The sequence below is a fragment of the Aegilops tauschii genome, chromosome 7, assembly GCF_002575655.3.
Source record: "Aegilops tauschii subsp. strangulata cultivar AL8/78 chromosome 7, Aet v6.0, whole genome shotgun sequence".
Lineage (NCBI taxonomy): Eukaryota > Viridiplantae > Streptophyta > Magnoliopsida > Poales > Poaceae > Aegilops > Aegilops tauschii.
In genome coordinates, this window is record NC_053041.3 from 581815765 (window position 1) to 581836365 (window position 20601).

At 42.9% G+C, this 20601-nt stretch overlaps 1 protein-coding gene across 2 annotated transcripts in view; it reads left to right on the plus strand.

The window, feature by feature from the left end:
- LOC109768074 (polyubiquitin 11-like) overlaps positions 1-20601 on the plus strand; it is a 183676-nt gene that overhangs the window by 19650 nt on the left and 143425 nt on the right. The window contains exon 2 of one of the 2 annotated variants that reach the window (XM_040394809.3): positions 17083-17118. The exons of the other annotated variant lie outside the window; for it this stretch is intronic. Within the exon in view, the coding sequence (XP_040250743.3) occupies positions 17083-17118 (36 nt within the window). The remainder of the gene's footprint in view (positions 1-17082; positions 17119-20601) is intronic. 2 annotated transcript variants of the gene reach the window in all.

Consider the following 20601-nt stretch of genomic DNA (forward strand, 5'->3'; position numbering starts at 1 on the left):
TTGAGCATAGTATTTTATTTTAGTCGTTGTCGCACTTTACAAGATTCAGAAAACAATTTCACTTATATTTTGTCAGTTTGTGTGAAGTAATAAATATTGTTTTCAGTTTGGTATTGTTCATTGTCCGGTTCAGCACTATTACATTTTGAAACAATTATCCAGAGATGATATGGTTAATTGTGCAAATCGTGCAGGGATCTATGAACATTTCGGATGTGCCAGATGATTCAGGCTACGCAAATACTGCAAGATTTATTGCCCCGTATCATGGAGATCGCTATCATATTGCTTCTTTCCGTGGAAGTAATTGGCGATATACTAGTGAGAAGGACTTGTTCAACCATCTACATGCACAGTTGTGGAATGTTGTTGAACAAACTTTTGGTGTTCTAAAAGCTCGTTTTCCAATTCTAAGTAGGAAAGGAGGAATTCCTTATCCATACAGAACTCAAGTGAAAATTGTTATGGCTTGTTGCATTATCCACAACTTCATAAGGAAGGTTAATCATCTTGATGAGTTATTCGAGCTTTATGAGCATGGGGAAACAGAACAAAATACTGACCATGGTGATCAACAAGTTCATGGGCAAGCAAGAGAAGATGATAGAGTTGCTGGTGAGAGAGTTCGTGCTTCCATCGCCCGAGAGTTGTGGACTAAACATCAACAACGTAGTGCTCAACCAGAAGATGATTAAATACTGTAATATTTGTTTTCCATATTCAATTGCAGATATATCTGCATAATTGTTGTTGCAACTTTTAATTCTTTATATGGACATGAACTTCCCATTCTTTTATAGGCTTATATGCTCTATCTCTCTCTCTCTCACCCTCTGCCTCTCCCTCTCTCTATCTGGAGCTACAAGATGAAATGTTATTGTCTACCAATCTTTTCAGCAAGTAAAGCAACCAATAAACTACTTCAAATTGGCGCATTTTTATGTGACATTCAAGTGTTTCCCTTGTACCTACGCACCAGATTCTTCAATGGACCAAGTAGATATGTAGCTAATTGCTAAGTCCTGTCAGTTATGAAGTAGTATACTCTCCGCAAGTGCGTGATGTAGACCATGAAAACATGCTAAGAAACCAAAAAGGGAGATAGCTGCAGCTTCTCTCGTCAAGTGCATGATGTAGTTCATGTTAACTTACTAGTTTAATACTCCATCATGTCTTTCCTAGCCTGAACGGCTACATCATTATCGTGCTAATTTTAACTGTGCTACCTGGTCCTTCTTCCCGGAGCACAAATGTCGACGGCGAGCTAATCTTACGTCGATCTTCCTCGTCATATCATTTCTCCTTGAACAACAAAGTTGATTTCAAGTTTGTGTCATACCTGTGGTTCCAATAACCTCTTGCTTCATCATTCCTTTGACTTGATGTCATCACTGATCGATTACATCTTCATGAAATCTCTCTACAAAATTTGTCGTGATCCTCATCAACATTTTGACTCCTTTCAGGATATCAATCGAATTCGTGACGAGAAATACCATCCTTGCCCTCGATGATTTGTGTTATCATCGACCACTTTATTGCCTTCCCTCCAACACAACTTGTTCGTGTTTTGTGTTATACCTTGAGTTCCTTGCTACCCAGCATTTGTTCTTCCTTTCCTTGGAATATTACCATCTTTTATGTCAGGAATGTCGTGAGAATTTCACCACGTCTTAAGAAATTCTTGTTGCAGCGATGCTTATCGCCATCACCATTCTTTTCTTGGCCCCCGTGTTGGCGTGTCCGATGCTATCACCTCGTTCACTTAATTGTGGAAATCCAGCTTTTGGAAACCTCGATGAATTGTCGCTGATTCCATCAGCCACCTCCTCATCCTCTCCATGGTTTACTAATGAACTCTTGTATCGGAACTCGCTTCCATAGTTCATTTCCCGAGAATCTTACATTGTCATCTTGTCAATATGTGTTGCACCTTGTCTTCTCAGGTATCCTAAGTCTGAGGTATCCCGACACCAATAAGATCTGAATCTCAGTCGGATATGATGGTTGGGACATTTTCCAAGAGTCATAGCATTGGTCTTTATATGACCCGGTAAGATGATGTCATGCCTAACACACCTGGCCGAAGGACCTAATGTTATAGTTTCCTTTTTAGCAAGGTTAACCATTCTTCCATGAGGAAATGGAATGACTTGCTTTATAAGTTGTTCCTGATGAATCATTTGTGTATCGATAGTCTAACCTTTGCTTGAAGATCATGTCAATGCTATCTCGAAGCATGTCTGTGGTACTCCGATCTTCAATATGAACATTTGAAGCAAAAATGCTAGATTTTCTTTATCAAATTATCCAAACATCATTGTATTGCTAATGTCATGAAATTTCTCTCCCTTTTCCTAAAGGGTTCTCTACAATTATATCCTGTCATGGATAACCTGTTACTATTGTTGATGACATTCTGGTAACCACCGATGGACGAGAACTTTGCCTATTCGTCCGCCTCGTTCAACGAGCAGGAAGATGGTTCTCTTCATCCCTCGCCCTTGGTACCGATGTTGTTGCAGGCATAACTGACATGCTATCCTCTGACATGCCTTGCTTACATGATCATGCAAGACGTCACCGCCCTTCCTACTCTTAACCCACATGGTGGGCCCATAACCCACAGTTCCACAGGATCAAAACCTGACTCTTGTGTACACCCCCCCATTTCCAAGGTTATTCCTGACACTTGGCTTCGTGTGCAATTCGCGAGCCACCTCCCTAATGATCTATTCTGGTATCAGACGCAATACTTATTCTCGTTGCTCCGGACCCCTTTCACACCTTGTTTCAGGCAACGAATGAATTCCTATCCGCTTGAAACTTCTTATTGCACATTCTTACCTTGCTCTCGATATTTCCTTAAGTTTCAATTCGAGAGCTACTTTCCGCCACCTTCCTCGATGTTATCGACCAGCTAGTCAAGCTTGGAGAGGTCTGATACGTCTCCGCCGTATCTACTTTTCCAAACACTTTTGCCCTTGTTTTGGACTCTAACTTGCATGATTTGAATGGAACTAACCCGGACTGACGTTGTTTTCAGCAGAATTGCCATGGTGTTATTTATGTGCAAAAACAAAAGTTCTCGGAATGACCTGAAACTTCACGAAGATTATTTTTGGAAATAATAAAAAATACTGGCGAAAGAATCAAGGCCAGTGGGCCCACACCCTTTCCACAAGGGTGGGGGGCGTGCCTACCCCCCTGGGCGCGCCCCCTGCCTCGTGGGCCCCCTGACGCTCCACCGACCTCAACTCGAACTCCATATATTCATGTTCGGGGAGAAAAAAATCAAAGAGAAGGATTCATCGCGTTTTACGATACGGAGCCGCCGCCAAGCCCCAAACTCTCTCGAGAGGGCTGATCTGGAGTCCGTTCGGGGCTGCGGAGAGGGGAATCCGTCGCCGTCGTCATCATCAACCATCCTCCATCACCGATTTCATGATGCTCACCGCCGTGCGTGAGTAATTCGAGCGTAGGCTTGCTGGACGGTGATGGGTTGGATGAGATCTATCATGTAATCGAGTTAGTTTTGTTAGGGTTTGATCCCTAGTATCCACTATGTTCTGAGATTGATGTTGCTATGACTTTGCTATGCTTAATGCTTGTCACTAGGGCCCGAGTGCCATGATTTCAGATCTGGACCTATTATGTTTTCATGAATACATGTGAGTTCTTGATCCTATCTTGCAAGTCTATAGTCACCTATTATGTGTTATGATCCGACAACCCCGAAGTGACAATAATCGGGACCACTCCCGGTGATGACCATAGTTTGAGGAGTTCATGTATTCACTATGTGTTAATGCTTTGGTCTGGTACTCTATTGAAAGGAGGCCTTAATATCCCTTAGTTTCCGCTAGGACCCCGCTGCCACGGGAGGGTAGGACAAAAGATGTCATGCAAGTTCTTTTCCATAAGAACGTATGACTATATTCGGAATACATGCCTACATTACATTGATGAATTGGAGCTAGTTCTGTGTCACCCTATGTTATAACTGTTGCATGAATGATTGCATCCGACATAATTATAGATCACCGATCCAATGCCTATGAGCTTTTCATATATTGTTCTCTGCTTATTTACTTTTCCGTTGCTACGGTTACAATCACTACAAAACCCAAAAATATTACTTTTGCTACCGTTATCATTACTATCATACTACTTTGCTACTAAATACTTTGCTGCAGATATTAAGTTATCTAGGTGTGGCTGAATTGACAACTCAGTTGCTAATACTTGAGAATATTCTTTGGCTCCCCTTGTGTCGAATCAATAAATTTGGGTTGAATACTCTACCCTCAAAAACTATTGCGATCCCCTATACTTGTGGGTTATCAAGACTATTGTGAGCTTCGATGCAGATAAGTGTCATCTCACTGATTCCTTTGTGAGAAGGTTTGAATTTTCATCATCACGCAATTCTCAAACTATCCTGTTTGATCTTTATGAAAAATCTTTTAGTATGGACTTAGAGGATTTTACCACTGCTTGCAAACTTCCACAATGGGGTACCACTAGTGAGCCTCGCAAATCTGAATTTAGAGACTTTCTTGCTAGTATAACTGTGGGGGAGTCTAGAGATATAACACAAGCTACCATAGGGAGCATTCATTTTCCTGCTATACATTATTTTGCTCTGTTCATAGGTAGGTGCATAAATGGTAAGGATGAAGAATGTCACATGTGTGTCCCTGACCTCAGTGTTCTCAGGAGTGCTGTATTAGGAGATAAACATTATAATTTCGGAGCCATTGTTGCACGTAGGTTGCATAATAACAGATTTAATGGAGATTTCTTTGGTGCAATTTATGCAACCCGTTTAGCTAATTTTCTTAATGTAGCCATACGTGATATTAAGCTGCCTCCTGTTTATTTAGATTATGAGGCTATGGTTCGTCATCAGTTTGTTGAGAGGAAGAATCAGTTCCTCCAGTACCGATTAATCTTTAACAAACGACGCGTCTATCACCTCGCTCTCCCTGCTCCTACTTTCTTTGACTTTCAGGCAAAAGGGAGATATGTTACAACTAGGGAGGAAGCGGACGAGTATGAGAGGAGGACTGAGACGGCTCGTCTCCAAGCGGCAGCTCATGAGGCAATAGCTGCAGCATCACGGTACGACCCCAACTACAACTTTGGATATCCACCAGGCCAGCCATGGCAATAGACCAACTTAGGCCAAAAGCCTAAGCTTGGGGGAGTACGTATTTCTCACCAACATTACATTTATATTCACACACTCATTGCTAGTTGTCGGTGCTCATACTCTTTCATTGTAATATCCATGCTAGTTTATTTTCCTTTTATGCTTTCTTCTTGTGTGTTTGAAAAAAACCTTAAGAAAAAACAAAAAAATTAGTTGTAGATTTTAGCTAGTTTACTTTCATGCTTTAGTAGTAATAATTAAAGGAAAACCCAACAAGATTTCTTATTGCTTGTTGGGAGCTTTCCCGTGTAAATAGTTTTATTTCTTTTCTTTTCTTTGGGGGTCGATAGGAGAAGACTATGATGAAATTGTTGAAGTGGCTCTTATATGCATTATTGTTAATTTAACAAAGAGCCCATATTGCCTTGTCTTCTCCCGTTTATTGAATGCTTGCAGATTCCAGCTTAGTCCAATGCACGTGCACTATTATTATTATTCGCATCGTTTGGTCATGCAAGTGAAAGGCAATTATGACGATATATGATGAAATGATTGAGATGAGAGAAGCTGGTATGAACTCGACCTCTCTTGTTTTTGTAAATATGATTAGTTCATCGTTCCTGATTCAGCTTATTATGAATAAACATGTTTGCAATGACAATTAGAGATTATAGTTGCTTATGCCATGCTTGATTAGCTATGAGTTTATAATGGTTTACCTTGCGTGCCAACATGCTATTAAAATGGTTGTAATGTGGTATGATAAGGTGGTATCCTCCTTTGAATGATTCAAGTGACTTGATTTGGCACATGTTCACGCATGTAGTTGAAATAAATCAACATAGCCTTCACGATATTTATGTTCATGGTGGATTATATCTTACTCATGCTTGCACCCAATGTAAATTAATGTTAGTGCATGTTGATGACTGTTGTCGCTCTCTAGCTGGTCGCTTCCCATTCTTTTGCTAGCCTTCACTTGTACTAAGCGGGAATACTACTTGTGCATCCAATCCCTTAAACCCCAAAGTTGTTCCATATGAGTTCACCATACCTTCCTATATGCGGTATCTACCTGCCGTTCCAAGTAAATTTGTATGTGCCAAACTCTAAGCCTTCAAATGAAATTCTGTTTTGTATGCTCGAATAGCTCATGTATCAACTAGGGCTGTCTGTATCTTCCATGCTAGGCGGGTTATTCTCAAGAGGAGTGGACTCCGCTCTTCACTCACGAGAAAATGGCTGGTCACCGGGATGCCCAGTCCCATGCTTTAAGCAAATCAAATCAAAATAACTGCAAACAAAACTCCCCCAGGATTGTTGTTAGTTGGAGGCACCCGTTGTTTCAGACAAGCCATGGACTGATGTTTGTTGGTGGAGGGGGGGTATAAACCTTATTCTATTTGGGAACCGCCTATAATATGTGTAGCATGGAAGATATCGCCATCTCTTCGTTGTTATGTTGACAATGAAAGTATACTGCTCAAAATATTATTTATCTCTATTTCAAAACCGAGCTCTGGCACCTCTACAAATCTCTGCTTCCCTCTGCGAAGGGCCTATCCATTTACTTTTATGTTGAGTCATCACCCTCTTATTAAAAGCACCAGTTGGGGAGCACTGCTGTCATTTGCATGTATTATTGTTAGTTTATATTGGGTATGACTATGACTGGATCTCTTTTACCATGAATTACAATGTCTAGTCAGTCCTTGATCTTTAAAGGTGCTCTGCATTTATGTTTGCGGTCTCAGAAAGGGCTAGCGAGATACCATCCTGTTATATCATATTATGATTGTTTTGAGAAAGTGTTGTCATCCGAGATTTATTATTATTGCTCGCTAGCTGATTATGCCATTCATATGAGTAAATATGAGACCTAAGTGTTATTCTGAATATGGTTAGTCATAATCTTTGCTGAAAACTTGAATGCTGGCTTTACATATTTACAACAACAAGAGCAAACGGAGTTTGTAAAAGTTTTTCTTTATCACTTTTAGTTTATCAACTGAATTGCTTGAGGACAAGCAAATGTTTAAGCTTGGGGGAGTTGATACGTCTCCGTCGTATCTACTTTTCCAAACACTTTTGCCCTTGTTTTGGACTCTAACTTGCATGATTTGAATGGAACTAACCCGGGCTGACGCTGTTTTCAGCAGAATTGCCACAATGTTATTTATGTTCAGAAACAAAAGTTCTCGGAATAACCTGAAACTTCACGAAGATTATTTTTGGAAATAATAAAGAATACTGGCGAAAGAATCAAGGCCAGGGGGCCCACACCCTTTCCATGAGGGTGGGGGCTCGCCTACCCCCCTGGGCGCGCCCCCTGACGCTCCACCGACCTCAACTCCAACTCCATATATTCGTGTTCGGGGAGAAAAAAATCAGAGAGAAGGATTCATCGCGTTTTACGATACGGAGCCACCGCCAAGCCCTAATCTCTCTCGGGAGGGCTGATCTGGCGTCCGTTCGGGGCTCTGGAGAGGGGAATCCGTCGCCGTCATCATCATCAACCATCCTCCATCACCAATTTCATGATGCTCACCGCCGTGCGTGAGTAATTCCGTCATAGGCTTGCTGGACGGTGATGGGTTGGATGAGATCTATCATGTAATCGAGTTAGTTTTGTTAGGGTTTGATCCCTAGTATCCACTATGTTCTGAGATTGATGTTGCTATGACTTTGCTATGCTTAATGCTTGTCACTAGGGCCCGAGTACCATGATTTCAGATCTGAACCTATTATGTTTTCATGAATACATGTGAGTTCTTGATCCTATCTTGCAAGTCTATAGTCACCTATTTATGTGTTATGATCCGGCAACCCCGAAGTGACAATAATCGGGACCACTCCCGGTGATGAGCATAGTTTGAGGAGTTCATATATTCACTATGTGTTAATGCTTTGGTTCGGTAATCTATTAAAAGGAGGCCTTAATATCCCTTAGTTTCCGCTAGGACCCCGCTGCAACGGGAGGGCAGGACAAAATATGTCATGCAAGTTCTTTTCCATAAGCATGTATGACTATATTCGGAATACATGCCTACATTACATTGTTGAATTGGAGCTAGTTCTGTGTCACCCTATGTTATAACTATTGCATGAATGATTGCATCCGACATAATTATCCATCACCGATCCAGTGCCTACGAGCTTTTCGTATATTGTTCTCTGCTTATTTACTTTTCCGCTGCTACTGTTACAATCACTACAAAACCCAAAAATATTACTTTTGCTACCGTTATCATTACTATCATACTACTTTGCTACTAAATACTTTGCTGCAGATATTAAGTTATCGTGGTGTGACTGAATTGAGAACTCAGTTGTTAATACTTGAGAATATTCTTTGTCTCCCCTTGTGTCGAATCAATAAATTTGGGTTGAATACTCTAACCTCAAAAATTGTTGCGATCCCCTATACTTGTGGGTTATCAAGGTCCGTTCTCCCAAAAAAGCCACCCTTTATTCTTCCGTAAGTACGATGGAGTTCCGAAGAAAAGATGCCGACTTTGTCATGATGACCGAAGCATAGAAATGAAGTCATCAACGTAATGGATCGGCCTCTTCGAGAAGAGCAACCAAGACCAAGAAGATTCGTTAGAATTTCGTTACCAGTCCTTTCCCCCGTTTACCACCTCTTAAATCTCGGGACGAGATTTCTTGTAGTGGAGGAGAATTGTGACGCCCGGGTAATTAAGCTACAGTAACCCTCTGGTAATGATGCCACGTCACCCCGATTACTGTTGCTAGTCTCGTGTTAGTTCCGGACCGATCCAAATTCTAATTTGAATTAAATGCAAAGAGCAAAAGTTTTCAAACATTAAAACTAAAATGTTCAAGCTGGGCCAAATAAATCCTACGTAATAATGGTGGAGAAACCACACTTTTATGAAATGTTTAAATACTCTAAAACAGGGGCTAAATCAATTATTCAAGTGCTTTTAAAATAGTAAACAATGCAAGCTAATTAATTAATGTGCCAAATTATTTGTGGCAGTGGAATCTTTTGAAACACTATTTTAGGTGCTATTGTGGTATTTTATAGAACTAAGTTTATTAGAATATAAACAGACTACAATAAAAGGTAATAAACAAAAGAAAAATCAAAACTAACAGAAAAAAACAAAAGGCCCCCCCTTTCCCCACTTGGCCTCTTGGCCCAGTCGGCTAAGCCGACCAGGCCGGCCCAGCCAGCCCATCATCGGTTCCCTTAACCCCACCCCGACCGGAAACCCTAGCTACACCACCACTCCTCCCCGAACCGCTCGTCTCCACTCCCCCCTCAATCCCCCGATCCCCCTTGGATCGGGATCGATCCCGTCGTCGACGCACGCCGCCCCGCCGCTGCGTCACCACCTCGTCCCACCACCACCTCGCGGATGCCACCTCCCTCCTGGAAGCCACCGCGTCGAGCCCCGCACCGCCTTCTTCTTCGTCCGCCTAGTCGAGCTTCGCCGTCGATTCCGGAACCTCCGAGCCTTCCCCGAGCCCACTAAGCACATTTGCAGGCTCAATGTGAGCTCCACCACTTCCTCGATTATTCCCGAGCTCGGATTCGAGCTCAAGCACCCTCGCCGCCATTTCTTAGTAGTCGTCGCCGCTACGACCGAAGCCGCAGTCGCCCTCCGGCCATGCCCATGGCTGCCGTCGCCCGGGCGCTTCCCTGCACCCCCCGCGCAGCCTCCCTGGCCGCGGCTCCCCGCAGCCGCGCGTGCCCACGCGCCGCCCGTGACCGCATCGCCCCTGCTGCTGCTCCCCATCGCCCCGGACCTCCAGCGCCCTGCCGAGCTCCGTCGCCCGCGCGCTGCTTGCCTGCTGCCCTCCTGTTGCCGCCCGCCGCCTCCAACCACCATCGCCCGTTGCCCCACTACATCTGCAGCTCTGCTCCATTGCGGCTCGCTACGCTGCTGCTACTAGCTGCCGCCCAGCCGCATGCGCATCGCCTCCGCCTGGCCTCGCCGGCGCTCCGGCCGCTGCCGGCTCTCTCACATGGCCCCGGTCTCGCCTCGCTACCAGGGCAGGTGGCGGCTTCGCCCGCTGCCCACTTGCCCGCTCACCCGCTAAGCCCCACTGGGCCTATCATATATGGGTCCCAGCGCCCAAAAAGAAAAGAGAAAGATAAAAAAAGAATTTTAAAATAAAAATATTAATTAATTAACTTAATTAATTGTATTTTTTAACGTAATGAATTAACTAAACTAATTAAACCTGTTTAGTTAGACTTAGACAATGCCATTGGGACCCACATGTCACTTTGACTAGGTCAACTAACTAGTTGACTGCTGACATCACCCTGACATCATGCTGACGTCATAATTACATTTTCTTATTGAATTAATTCTGTTAATTCTAAAAATGAATTAAATCTTTAAAAATTAATATAAAATAATCCGTAACTCGGATGGAAATACTTTGTACATGAAAGTTGCTCAGAACGACGAGACGAATCCGAATACGCAACCCGTTCGTCCGCCACATATCCCTAGCATAGCAAACATGCAACTTTGCCCTTCCGGTTCATCTGTCCAAAAATGCGAAATACCGGGAATACTTTCCCGGATGTTTCCCCCCTTCGTCGGTATCACCTAGTACTGCGTTAGGTCACCCCTAGCACCGCGTATTGCCATGTTCCGGTAGACCCAGAGACCGCTGCCGGTACCCCTGTGATCGACTACATCGACGACGAACCCTTCTCTTGCCAGAGCAACCAGGCAAGCCCCCCTTGATCACCAGATATCGCCTATTCCGTCTCTCTACTGCTTGCATTAGAGCAGTGTAGCATGTTACTGCTTTCGGTTAATCCTATTCTGCTGCATAGCCTGTCTTTGCTACTACCGTTGTTACCTTTACCTGCAATCCTAAATGCTTAGTATGGGATGCTAGTATTCCATCAGTGGCCTTACATTCTTGTCCGTCTGCCGTGATATACTATCGGGCCATGATCACTCGGGAGGTGTTCACGGGTATATACTTATATACATATTATATGATTCATGTGGTGACTAAAGTCGGGTCGGTTCGTAGAGTACCCACAAGTGATTCCAATGTGGGGGCTGAAAGGACAGGTAGCTCCATCCCGGTAGAGGTGGACCTGGGTTCCCGACGGCCCCCGACTGTTACATTGTAGCGGAGCGACAGGGCAGGTTGAGACCACCTAGGAGAGAGGTGGGCCTGGCCCTGGTCGGCGTCCGCGGTTACTTCATAATAACACGGTTAATGAGATTTTGGTATTTGATCTGACACTACTAGAAAAAGGCCTACTAGTGGCGCACCAGTTTTGCCTACTAATGGCGCACTACTGGTGCGCCACTAGTACCACGCCACTAGTATTTATTACTAATGGCGCACCACTGGTGTGCCATTAGTATCTGGTATACTAATGGCGCACCAGTGGTGCGCCATTACTATCTGACTTAGTAATGGCGCACCACATAGAAGTGCGCCATTAGTAACAATTTTTTTCAAAAAAAATTTAAAAAAAAAAATTTTCAAATTTTTTTTCCAATTTTTTTTCAGAAATATTTTTTTCAAAATTTTTAATTTTCAATTTTTTCTTAATCTCGGGTCACTATGGCTTAATCTCAAGTCAAATCGCACTAAATGGTCAAACTTCCCGGAAGGTCACCCATCCTCACACTACTCTAGCCCGAGCACGCTTAACTTCGCAGTTCTATCCAACCCCAGCACCACCTCACTTAACAGCCACTTGTTGATATATCTATCATATCAATCCCATTGAACCTTGTTGATGTCTAGGACTTTGTTCATATTCATGAGTATGATGAAATTTTGAAAAATATTTCAAACTTCCCTGTCATATTAGGAATCATTTTTTGAAAGAAAAATTCCAAAAAAAAATTCAAAACCAATATTTTTTTCTGTTACTAGTGGCGCATCTAGCAAACCGTGCGCCACTAGTAAGTTTGAAATTTTTTGAATATTTTTGCCTCTAGATCTTGAAAGCCCCGTATCTTTTTTTCTGTTAGGTTTTTGAGGATTTTGAAAATGTTTAACGGGGTTCCCCCAGTTAAATTTGGATGCAACTTTTCGAGTAGATGATTTTTCATATAAAAAACTTTTTCATCCGAGTTCGTATGCAAAAGTTATGCCCATTTTAAGAAATTCCAGAGAGATTTTGCAAATCAAGTCGAAATTCATATTTGTTAATTTTCCCAACAACTAGACCACATATCACATGGGAAACTTGTTTTATTTTATTTTTTTGACATTTCCATCATTTTATTTTATTTTTTTTAAACTGAAAAGGCGGTCCACGAAGGGGGGGTGCATTCGGTGGAATGGGCCAAGTTACTAATGGCGCACCGTGGGGGTGGTGCGCCATTAGTAGTTCAACTACTAATGGCGCACCACCCCAACCGTGCGCCATTAGTAGTTTTTCAGCAAAAAAGAAATATTTTGAAACAAAAGTTGTAACAAAATTACTAATGGCGCACCTGTGAGTGGTGCGCCATTAGTAGTTGAACTAGTAATGGCGCACCGTCCCACGGTGCGCCATTAGTAGTTTAAAAAATAAAAATAAAAAAAAATTGAAAAAAAAATTGAAACATAATTACTAATGACGCACCGTGGGATGGTGCGCCATTACTAGTTCATTAGTAGTTTTGAAAAAATTTAATTTTTTTTACTAATGGCGCACCGTGGATGTGGTGCGCCATTAGTATTTGCACACTAATGGCGCACCAACACATGGTGCGCCATTAGTATATAGTAATGGCGAACCACATGTCTGGTGCGCCATTAGTGGCCATATCATCTATAGCCCTTTTCCTAGTAGTGTGAGTTGGGTCGTTGACCTTATATGCACTAACTACCACGTGGGACAAGATATGGGCAACCGACGTCGTGGTATCAGCCGAAGCCTTCATGACGTCAGCGACTGAGCGGCGTGCGACGGGTTGGACCGCGTAACGCAACGTCCTTTGTAATGGAGGTTGCTAGGTCTGCTCACCGGCCGCGTACGCAACGTGTAGGTGTGCCATGGGCGATGGGCCCAGACCCCTGCGCGCATAGGATTTAGACCGGCGTGCTGACCTCTCTTTGAGCCTAGGTAGGGCGGCAACGTGTTGATCTCCCGAGGCCGGACATGACCGAGAAAAGTGTGCTCGGCCAGAGAGATCAAGCATGTCGAGTAATGTGGTGCACCCCTGCAGGGAAGTTGATCTATTCGAATAGTCGTGTCCACGGTAACAGGCGACCCGGAGTTGTACCTTGACCTTATGACAACTAGAACCGGATAATTAATAAAACACACCCTTCCAAGTGCCTGATACAACCCGGTGATCGCTCTCACATAGGGCGACGAGGGGAGGATCGCCGGGTAGGATTATGCTATGCGATGCTACTTGGTGAACTTACCATCTACTCTCTTCTACATGCTGCAAGATGGAGACTGGCAGAAGCGTAGTCTTCGACAGGACTAGCTATCCCCCTCTTATTCTGGCATTCTGCAGTTCAGTCCACCGATATTGCCCCTTTACACAGATACCCATGCATATGTAGTGTAGATCCTTGCTTGCGAGTACTTTGGATGAGTACTCACGGTTGCTTTCTCCCTCTTTTCCCCCTTTCCTTTCCTCTCGGTTGTCGCAACCAGATGCTGGAGCCCAGGAGCTAGACGCCACCGTCGACGACGACTCCTACTACACCGGAGGTGCCTACTACTACGTGCAGGCCGCTGACGACGACGAGGAGTAGTTTAGGAGGATCCCAGGCAGGAGTCCTTGCCTTTTCGATCGGTGCTACTTTTGTGCTAGCCATCTTATGGCACCTTGTTTTAACTTTATGTCTGTACTCAGATATTGTTGCTTCCGCTGACTCGTCTATGATCGAGCACTTGTATTTGAGCCCCGAAGGACCCTGGCTTGTATTATCATGCTTGTATGACTTATTTTATTTTAGAGTTGTGTTGTGATATCTTCCCGTGAGTCCCTGATCTTGATCGTACACGTTTGCGTGTATGATTGGTGTACGATTGAATCGGGGGCGTCACAAAATACCCTGCAAGAATTTAACCAGAATACTACCAAGTAAGCATATAACCAACTGGATGCAAAGTAACATGCATAACAACGGTACTTGATAACAGATGGTAAACATGTATCAGAAAAAGCACCACTGCTACTATTGTCAAGCATGTCATACGACAGAAATAGTAGCAACTAGTACATGATAATCAGGTGCATAAAAACATAGCAAGAAAGTGAACACAAATCCATAAGCATCACCAAAACAATGGTAACCGTATCAAAACAAGCAGGCATTTATTAAATATTGAAGTTGAATACCATGGCTACTGCATGGCCATCATGCAAGTGGGTGTTGTGGCTTTCCTGGGGATGAAGAATACACCGGGGAGAAGTGCGGGAAGCTCGCGGAACGAATCGCCAGAATGGTTTATCTCTCGAAGGGGGCTGATTAGGGGCAAGGGAAAAATGGTCATTTTCGTAGTGTGAAAACATTATGACAATGGTACCAACATGACAGGCTCGACGAGACGAAACCGTGAGACTTGGATTCACCTCAATCGGGGTGAGGATCATGAAGATACGGACGGAAGAAGAATAGGGACTAATCTGTAAAAGATTTCCTCACAAACAAGTCCCTGGAGGCTGAAACAGAAGGCGCATTTTCTGGGAATACGTTTCCGCACAGAGAAAATGTATTTGTGCCCAAATAAGAAAGGGAATACGCCTTCACAAAATGGAAAACATATTCAGGAGAATACGTCTCCACTTATTCAGGAGCGGGCCCGGGGCCTAGTAAACGCCTTGGTCACTTACAGGTGGGGTTGCTTGGGAGGAGGGGCCCGCCTGGCATACCTCCTTCTTCCTCCTCGCCCTGCCCCGATCGAAATAGTGGAGGAGCAGGGGCAGGGGCACGCGGCGTCGGGCCCTGACTTCTCCGGCAGTCTCCGGCCGAGCTCCGTCCACCAGCGGATGCAGGTGGTGAAGCCGCACCCAACCAAGGGTCCACGAGCATCACGGGAAGTGCAGAGCGGCTGCGGCCACGGCTCATGGCGGCAGAGAACAAGGGGCACGGCCGGACTTGGGGAAGCACGGCCACAAGGCCTCCGACAAGAAGAAGAGGGGATGGGGAGGATCTCCGGCATGTGGGTGAGACGCTGGTGAGCTCGGGAGGCGAGGGGAGTGGCTATAAATATAGGTGAATGCCAAGGAGGTGGCCGCAAACGCGTGACCATGGCTCGGGCGTGGCTGTGTATGCGTGTGCAGGCGAGCTGGGTCGACGGAAGGCGACGGAGGGGAGTAGGGAGTGGTTCATGGAGCAGGAGACGTCGAGGGGGCACGGGGAGGAAGCGACCAGGGCGCCATTAAAGCCCTGTCGGCACTGTGCGCCCGTGGGCGTGCGGTGACGATCTCCGTTGAGTGAGCTGCAGGAGGGGAATAGTGGTCCGGGGAGAAGAGGACGGCGAGGGTGAGCTGGGAGACACGCACAGGCACGCTGGAATGACGATCACCGCATGCATTGGTGCACACATTGCCACAAGCTAAGCCAAACGATGTCTGGGGTGGATTCCTTCCAGGGTAGGTTACAACTGAGGTGATATCTTGGTTAAAATGTTGTGGTTAAGTGGGAAGTGAGCTCTGAAGTTTACTGTTGCAAACTAGAACATGAAACTGTGATCAACTTAGTGAGGTTGGGATGCAAACAAGATGTCAGGGACGTTTAGGATACGAAGGACTATAATCCTGTCAATTATGAGACGATTTGGACCACTAATTAATATAGGTGCCTTACAACTACTTAATCTGGTCCAGAATCAAAAACAGGAAGAAGCACTAACATAGAGTGATGGATTGGGCTGACAATGGGCATAGCAGGATGATTTGGGCATATGAGACAGCCATAAAAATTTCATGCCATTTGGACAAGACAAAATGGTACTTCCTTCATACAACACCTCTCTCGACAGAAACTTAGGAAAAATCCTGAGGGAAAATGGCTAGATTAAATGAGCCCAAATCTTGTGAAGATAAGTTATATGGGTAGGAGAAGGTCCTGGACAATTTTAGGCAATAATTGAGCAAGATAAAATATACTTGTTTCACTAACTAAAAATTTGGGCAGAAACAACGAATTGATGCTAAGCTCACACGGATGCATTGCATGAGCTCAAATCTTGTGGAGAGTGATTATATGAGCACATGAAGGAGTGTGCAAAATTTCAACTTATTTTGATAACCCTAGCTAGTACTTCCTTCACAATTAATTCCCTCAGTTAGGAACTTTGAAAATTGCTCATAAATATTTACTAGGCAAATTAAGTTGAATTTTGGCATGAGGCAATTATTTGGACATGAAAAGGTGTCCAAAAAGTTTGGGGTCAATTGGGCAAACGGAGATGGCACTTGCTTCACAAAGTGCCATTTAGGGCAGAATAGGAAAGAAATTAATTGAGCATTATCTTGGAACATGTCAATGAAGGATTTTGACATATTTGAGCAAGATAGGACCCAAAAAATTTATGAGAATTATTTGGGAATTTTAGGAGAGACATAAATATAGGTTGCTTCACAACCTAGGGCAAACATGGTTATTCCTTTAGCAGAAAAAGGAATATTCCCAAGGAAAACAGTATTAAAGTTTGGTCCAAGATTGAAATGGCAAGGTCTTGGGACGGGTTTGAGGATGACAAGCCACTCTGGAGAGAAAGAAGAGATCATCTTCTTCAATTTCTAGACCACATAGCCACAGAAAAAGAAAACTCAAGCAAAAATCTCAGAAAATCAAAAGAAAAAGAAAGGGCCAAAAAACAGGTTATGACAAAGGTCGAGATATTATGCAAAAAATAGATAAAGGGAATGAGCATATTTCAAACATGGAGGTGAGAATATAAGGAGGAAGAGGCACTTGGCAACATAATTTGGAGGAAAGTAAGAGAGGAGCAGACATATTCAATAAGCAGCTGTGTGGGAAATGTAAAGACCCAAGACATTCAATCAGGGACTGCAAAGTGGGCCACTGTTTGATCTGTGGAAGGGACAATCATATCACTAGGGAATGCAATTTTGCTAAAACAAATGAAGCATGTGCCAAAATATGTGGGTTATGCAGCCAAAGGCCTAGGAATTCTGTTGGTACAGAGTTACAAAGACATGCTAGTTGCAGAACATACAAATCCGCTGGGTGTGGTAGTTATCAGAGATCGACAGATCAATGAGACGGAATTAATTAAAGCCCTGGGAGAGATGTTTGACTGGGGTTGGGAGTGGAGAGTTAAAGAATATGGGAAGAATTGTTACATGATGAGTTTTCCCAATAAGGAAAAGCTGGTGGAACTTGCAAAGTTTAATGATTTCAATCTGCTGGGGACAAGAGTGGTGATCAAAGTGCAACCATGGTCTCTTGATCAACAAGCTATTGGAAAAATGCACACGGCTTCAATAAAACTAAACAAAGTGCCTGACTGCTTCAGACATTTTTTTGGAATATGTGAAGTGGCTATTGCAGTGGGACCTGTGATGGAGATTTACATGGATACCATCAATGAGGAAAATTAGGGCGAGATGTGGGATCAGAGATGTGGAATAGATCCCTTCACATGTGGAAATTACTTCCCCTGATTTGCTCATGTTCAGGATTGGGACAGAGGTTGAGAAAATGGTGGAAATTGGGTGGTACAAAGAGGAGAAAATGAAAAATGAAGATATCAGTGACTTAGATGATAGTGAGGATGAGGATGACAAAAGGAAAAAAACAAAGATGGAAGACAAGGACAACAGAGGTGTGGCACTAGGGTGTTTGTCTCTTAGACAAAGTGAGGAAATAGATGGCAAAATTGATAAGATGAGAACACAAGTAGAAGAGACTATGGGGCAGTGGCAGAATGAAATGAACACAGAGATAAGGAAATGGCAGAAATAAAGTGACATCATGTTCAATAATATCAAAGAACTGGAAGAAGATAAAGCTAGACACAGTGCATTATGGCAAAAGCCGAGAAAAGAATTCCAGAGCTGGAAACTACACATCAAAAAATGCAAGAACTCGTGGAGCAACAATAGGAAGAAATCCAGAATCTGGTACAAGAGGCAGCTAACAAAGAACAATATGAAATGGAGCTGGCTAATATGGATGTGGAGGAATTTGAGAAGGAAAATCAAACAAAAAGGGAGGAAACTGGATCTGGAAAATACAATGAACCAACTGACTATAATGCTAGTCAAGAATCAGTAGGCACTTTTGGTGAAAAGTTGACTGATGTTCATGGGGTTGAGGGGATGGACAAGGATGGGGAAGGGAAAGAGGTGGAACTAAAAAGAAGTCTCAGAAACAAAGGAAGAGAGGATTAAATAGTGGAGGAGATGGCGAAAATCAGAGCAGAAGAAAGAGACAATTATGGTAAGAACCTTGAGCCAGAATTTGAAAATTCTTCTTTATTACATATCAGTTATTTGGTAGGGATTGACTTAGGATGTTCCATTGATATGATAGATAAAAACTTATATATCATTAAGAAAATGGAAAATGCCAGAGGGGAAGTCTATTTCCAGAATATTAAAAATAAAGAGGAAGGGGAAAAAGATATAGATAACAAAGAAAATAGAAACAAGGACACTCCAGTGCACATTAGCACTGGGGATGTGCATATTGAAGGGCTATGTTCTGATTTAGATCATTCTGATGCTGAGATTGAGGATCAACAGTAAAAAAACTGAGAGATATGTTCTCGGGAAGAAAAGGTGAAAGGAAAAGCTCACCAGCATTAGACTGTGTGAAGCAAACAATTGGGATTGGCGTATTGAAAAGGAAAAGGAAGGGAAACATAACTAATTAGTCTCTTCTCAAAATTGAAGGAGGTGAACCTGGTTTATTCATTTGATAAGAGATAAGATAAAAACTACATTTAGAGAAAATGAGAGGGGTTTTCTGGAATGTCAGAGGCATAGGACAGGATCATAAGAAAAGGTATATTAGAGAAATGGTCATTGATCATAAATTACATTTTGTAGGAATTTCTGAGAGAATCAAATAAAACTTTACAAAAAATGAGTTACACAATTTGTGTGCGGGAGGAAATTATCAATGGTGCTGGAATCCCCCTAAAGGGATGTCTGGGGAATTTTAGTTGGAATTAACAAAGTTCTCTTTGATGTAGAAAATATAGAAAAAGGGCAATACTTCTTGATAGTACTGGTGTTTGATAAGAATGCTAAAATGCATTGGAACTTGATTACTGTCTATGGAGATGCTCAATTAGCAGGGAAGGCTAGCTTCCTAGATGAGTTAGCTAGACTATATCATGATAACCCACTACCTTGTTTGGTGGGTGGTGATTTTAACATCATCAGAAATGAGAAAGAAAAAAATAAACATGTTCATAATGACCAATGGTCTTTTATGTTTAATGCAATAATTGAACAAGCTGGACTGAGAGAGTTACCTCTAAATGGGAGACAATACACCTGGGCTAACAACCAGGAAAATCCCATTTATGAAAAGTTAGACAGGGTCTTGATGTGCCTAGCATGAGAGGAGAAATATCCATTAACTATACTAGAAGCTTTTGCTAGGGAGATTTCTCATCATACTCCCCTATTTCTAGACACAGGGGAAACAAAAAAAACACAAATATACATTTAGATATGAAAATGCATGGGCCTTAAGAGAGGGATTTAAGGAGTTGGTATATAAAACCTGGAATGAAAAATATAAGGGAGGTATCCTAGAGAGATGGCCGTTAAGGCTGAGAAACTTAAGGAGAAAAACTAAGGGATGGAATAAAAATGTGGATGCTTGGTATAGAAAAATCAAAATAGATATCATTAAAGAGCTGAATGAGCTAGACAAAAGAGCTGAAAATATGGGACTGACTGCTGCAGACAGAACATAATAGAAAGAGTTATTGGCACAACTTAAAAGAGTGATGTTTCAAGAAGAAATAAAATGGCTACAAAGATACAAGGATAAATAGATAACTAATGGAGATGGGAATACTAGATATTATCATGCTAAAGTAAATGGGAGGAGACGGAAAAAATAGGATTATTTCTTTGGAGCAAGAAGAGGGGATTATAGAGGGAGAGGACAAACTAATGGAGTATATAATTAAATTCTACAAGGAACTATTTGGGCATCCTGAGGAGACACATATCTCCATGAGAGGGGTGGAAATGAAGAAAATTAGCACCCAAGACAGGGAGGAACTTATGACTCCCTTCTCCCTAAAAGAATTTCATGAGGTGGTTTTTGGGATGAAGAAGAATAAAAGTCCTTGACAAGATGGATTCCTTGCTGACTTCTACCAGGAATTCTAGGACCTGGTCAAATGGGATCTAAAAGCTCTGGTTGAAGGATTTGCCAAAGGAGAAATTAATATTGCCAGACTTAATTATGGCATTATAACCCTTGTCCCAAAAACCACAGAAGCTAAACAAATTCTAAATTTTAGACCTATTTGC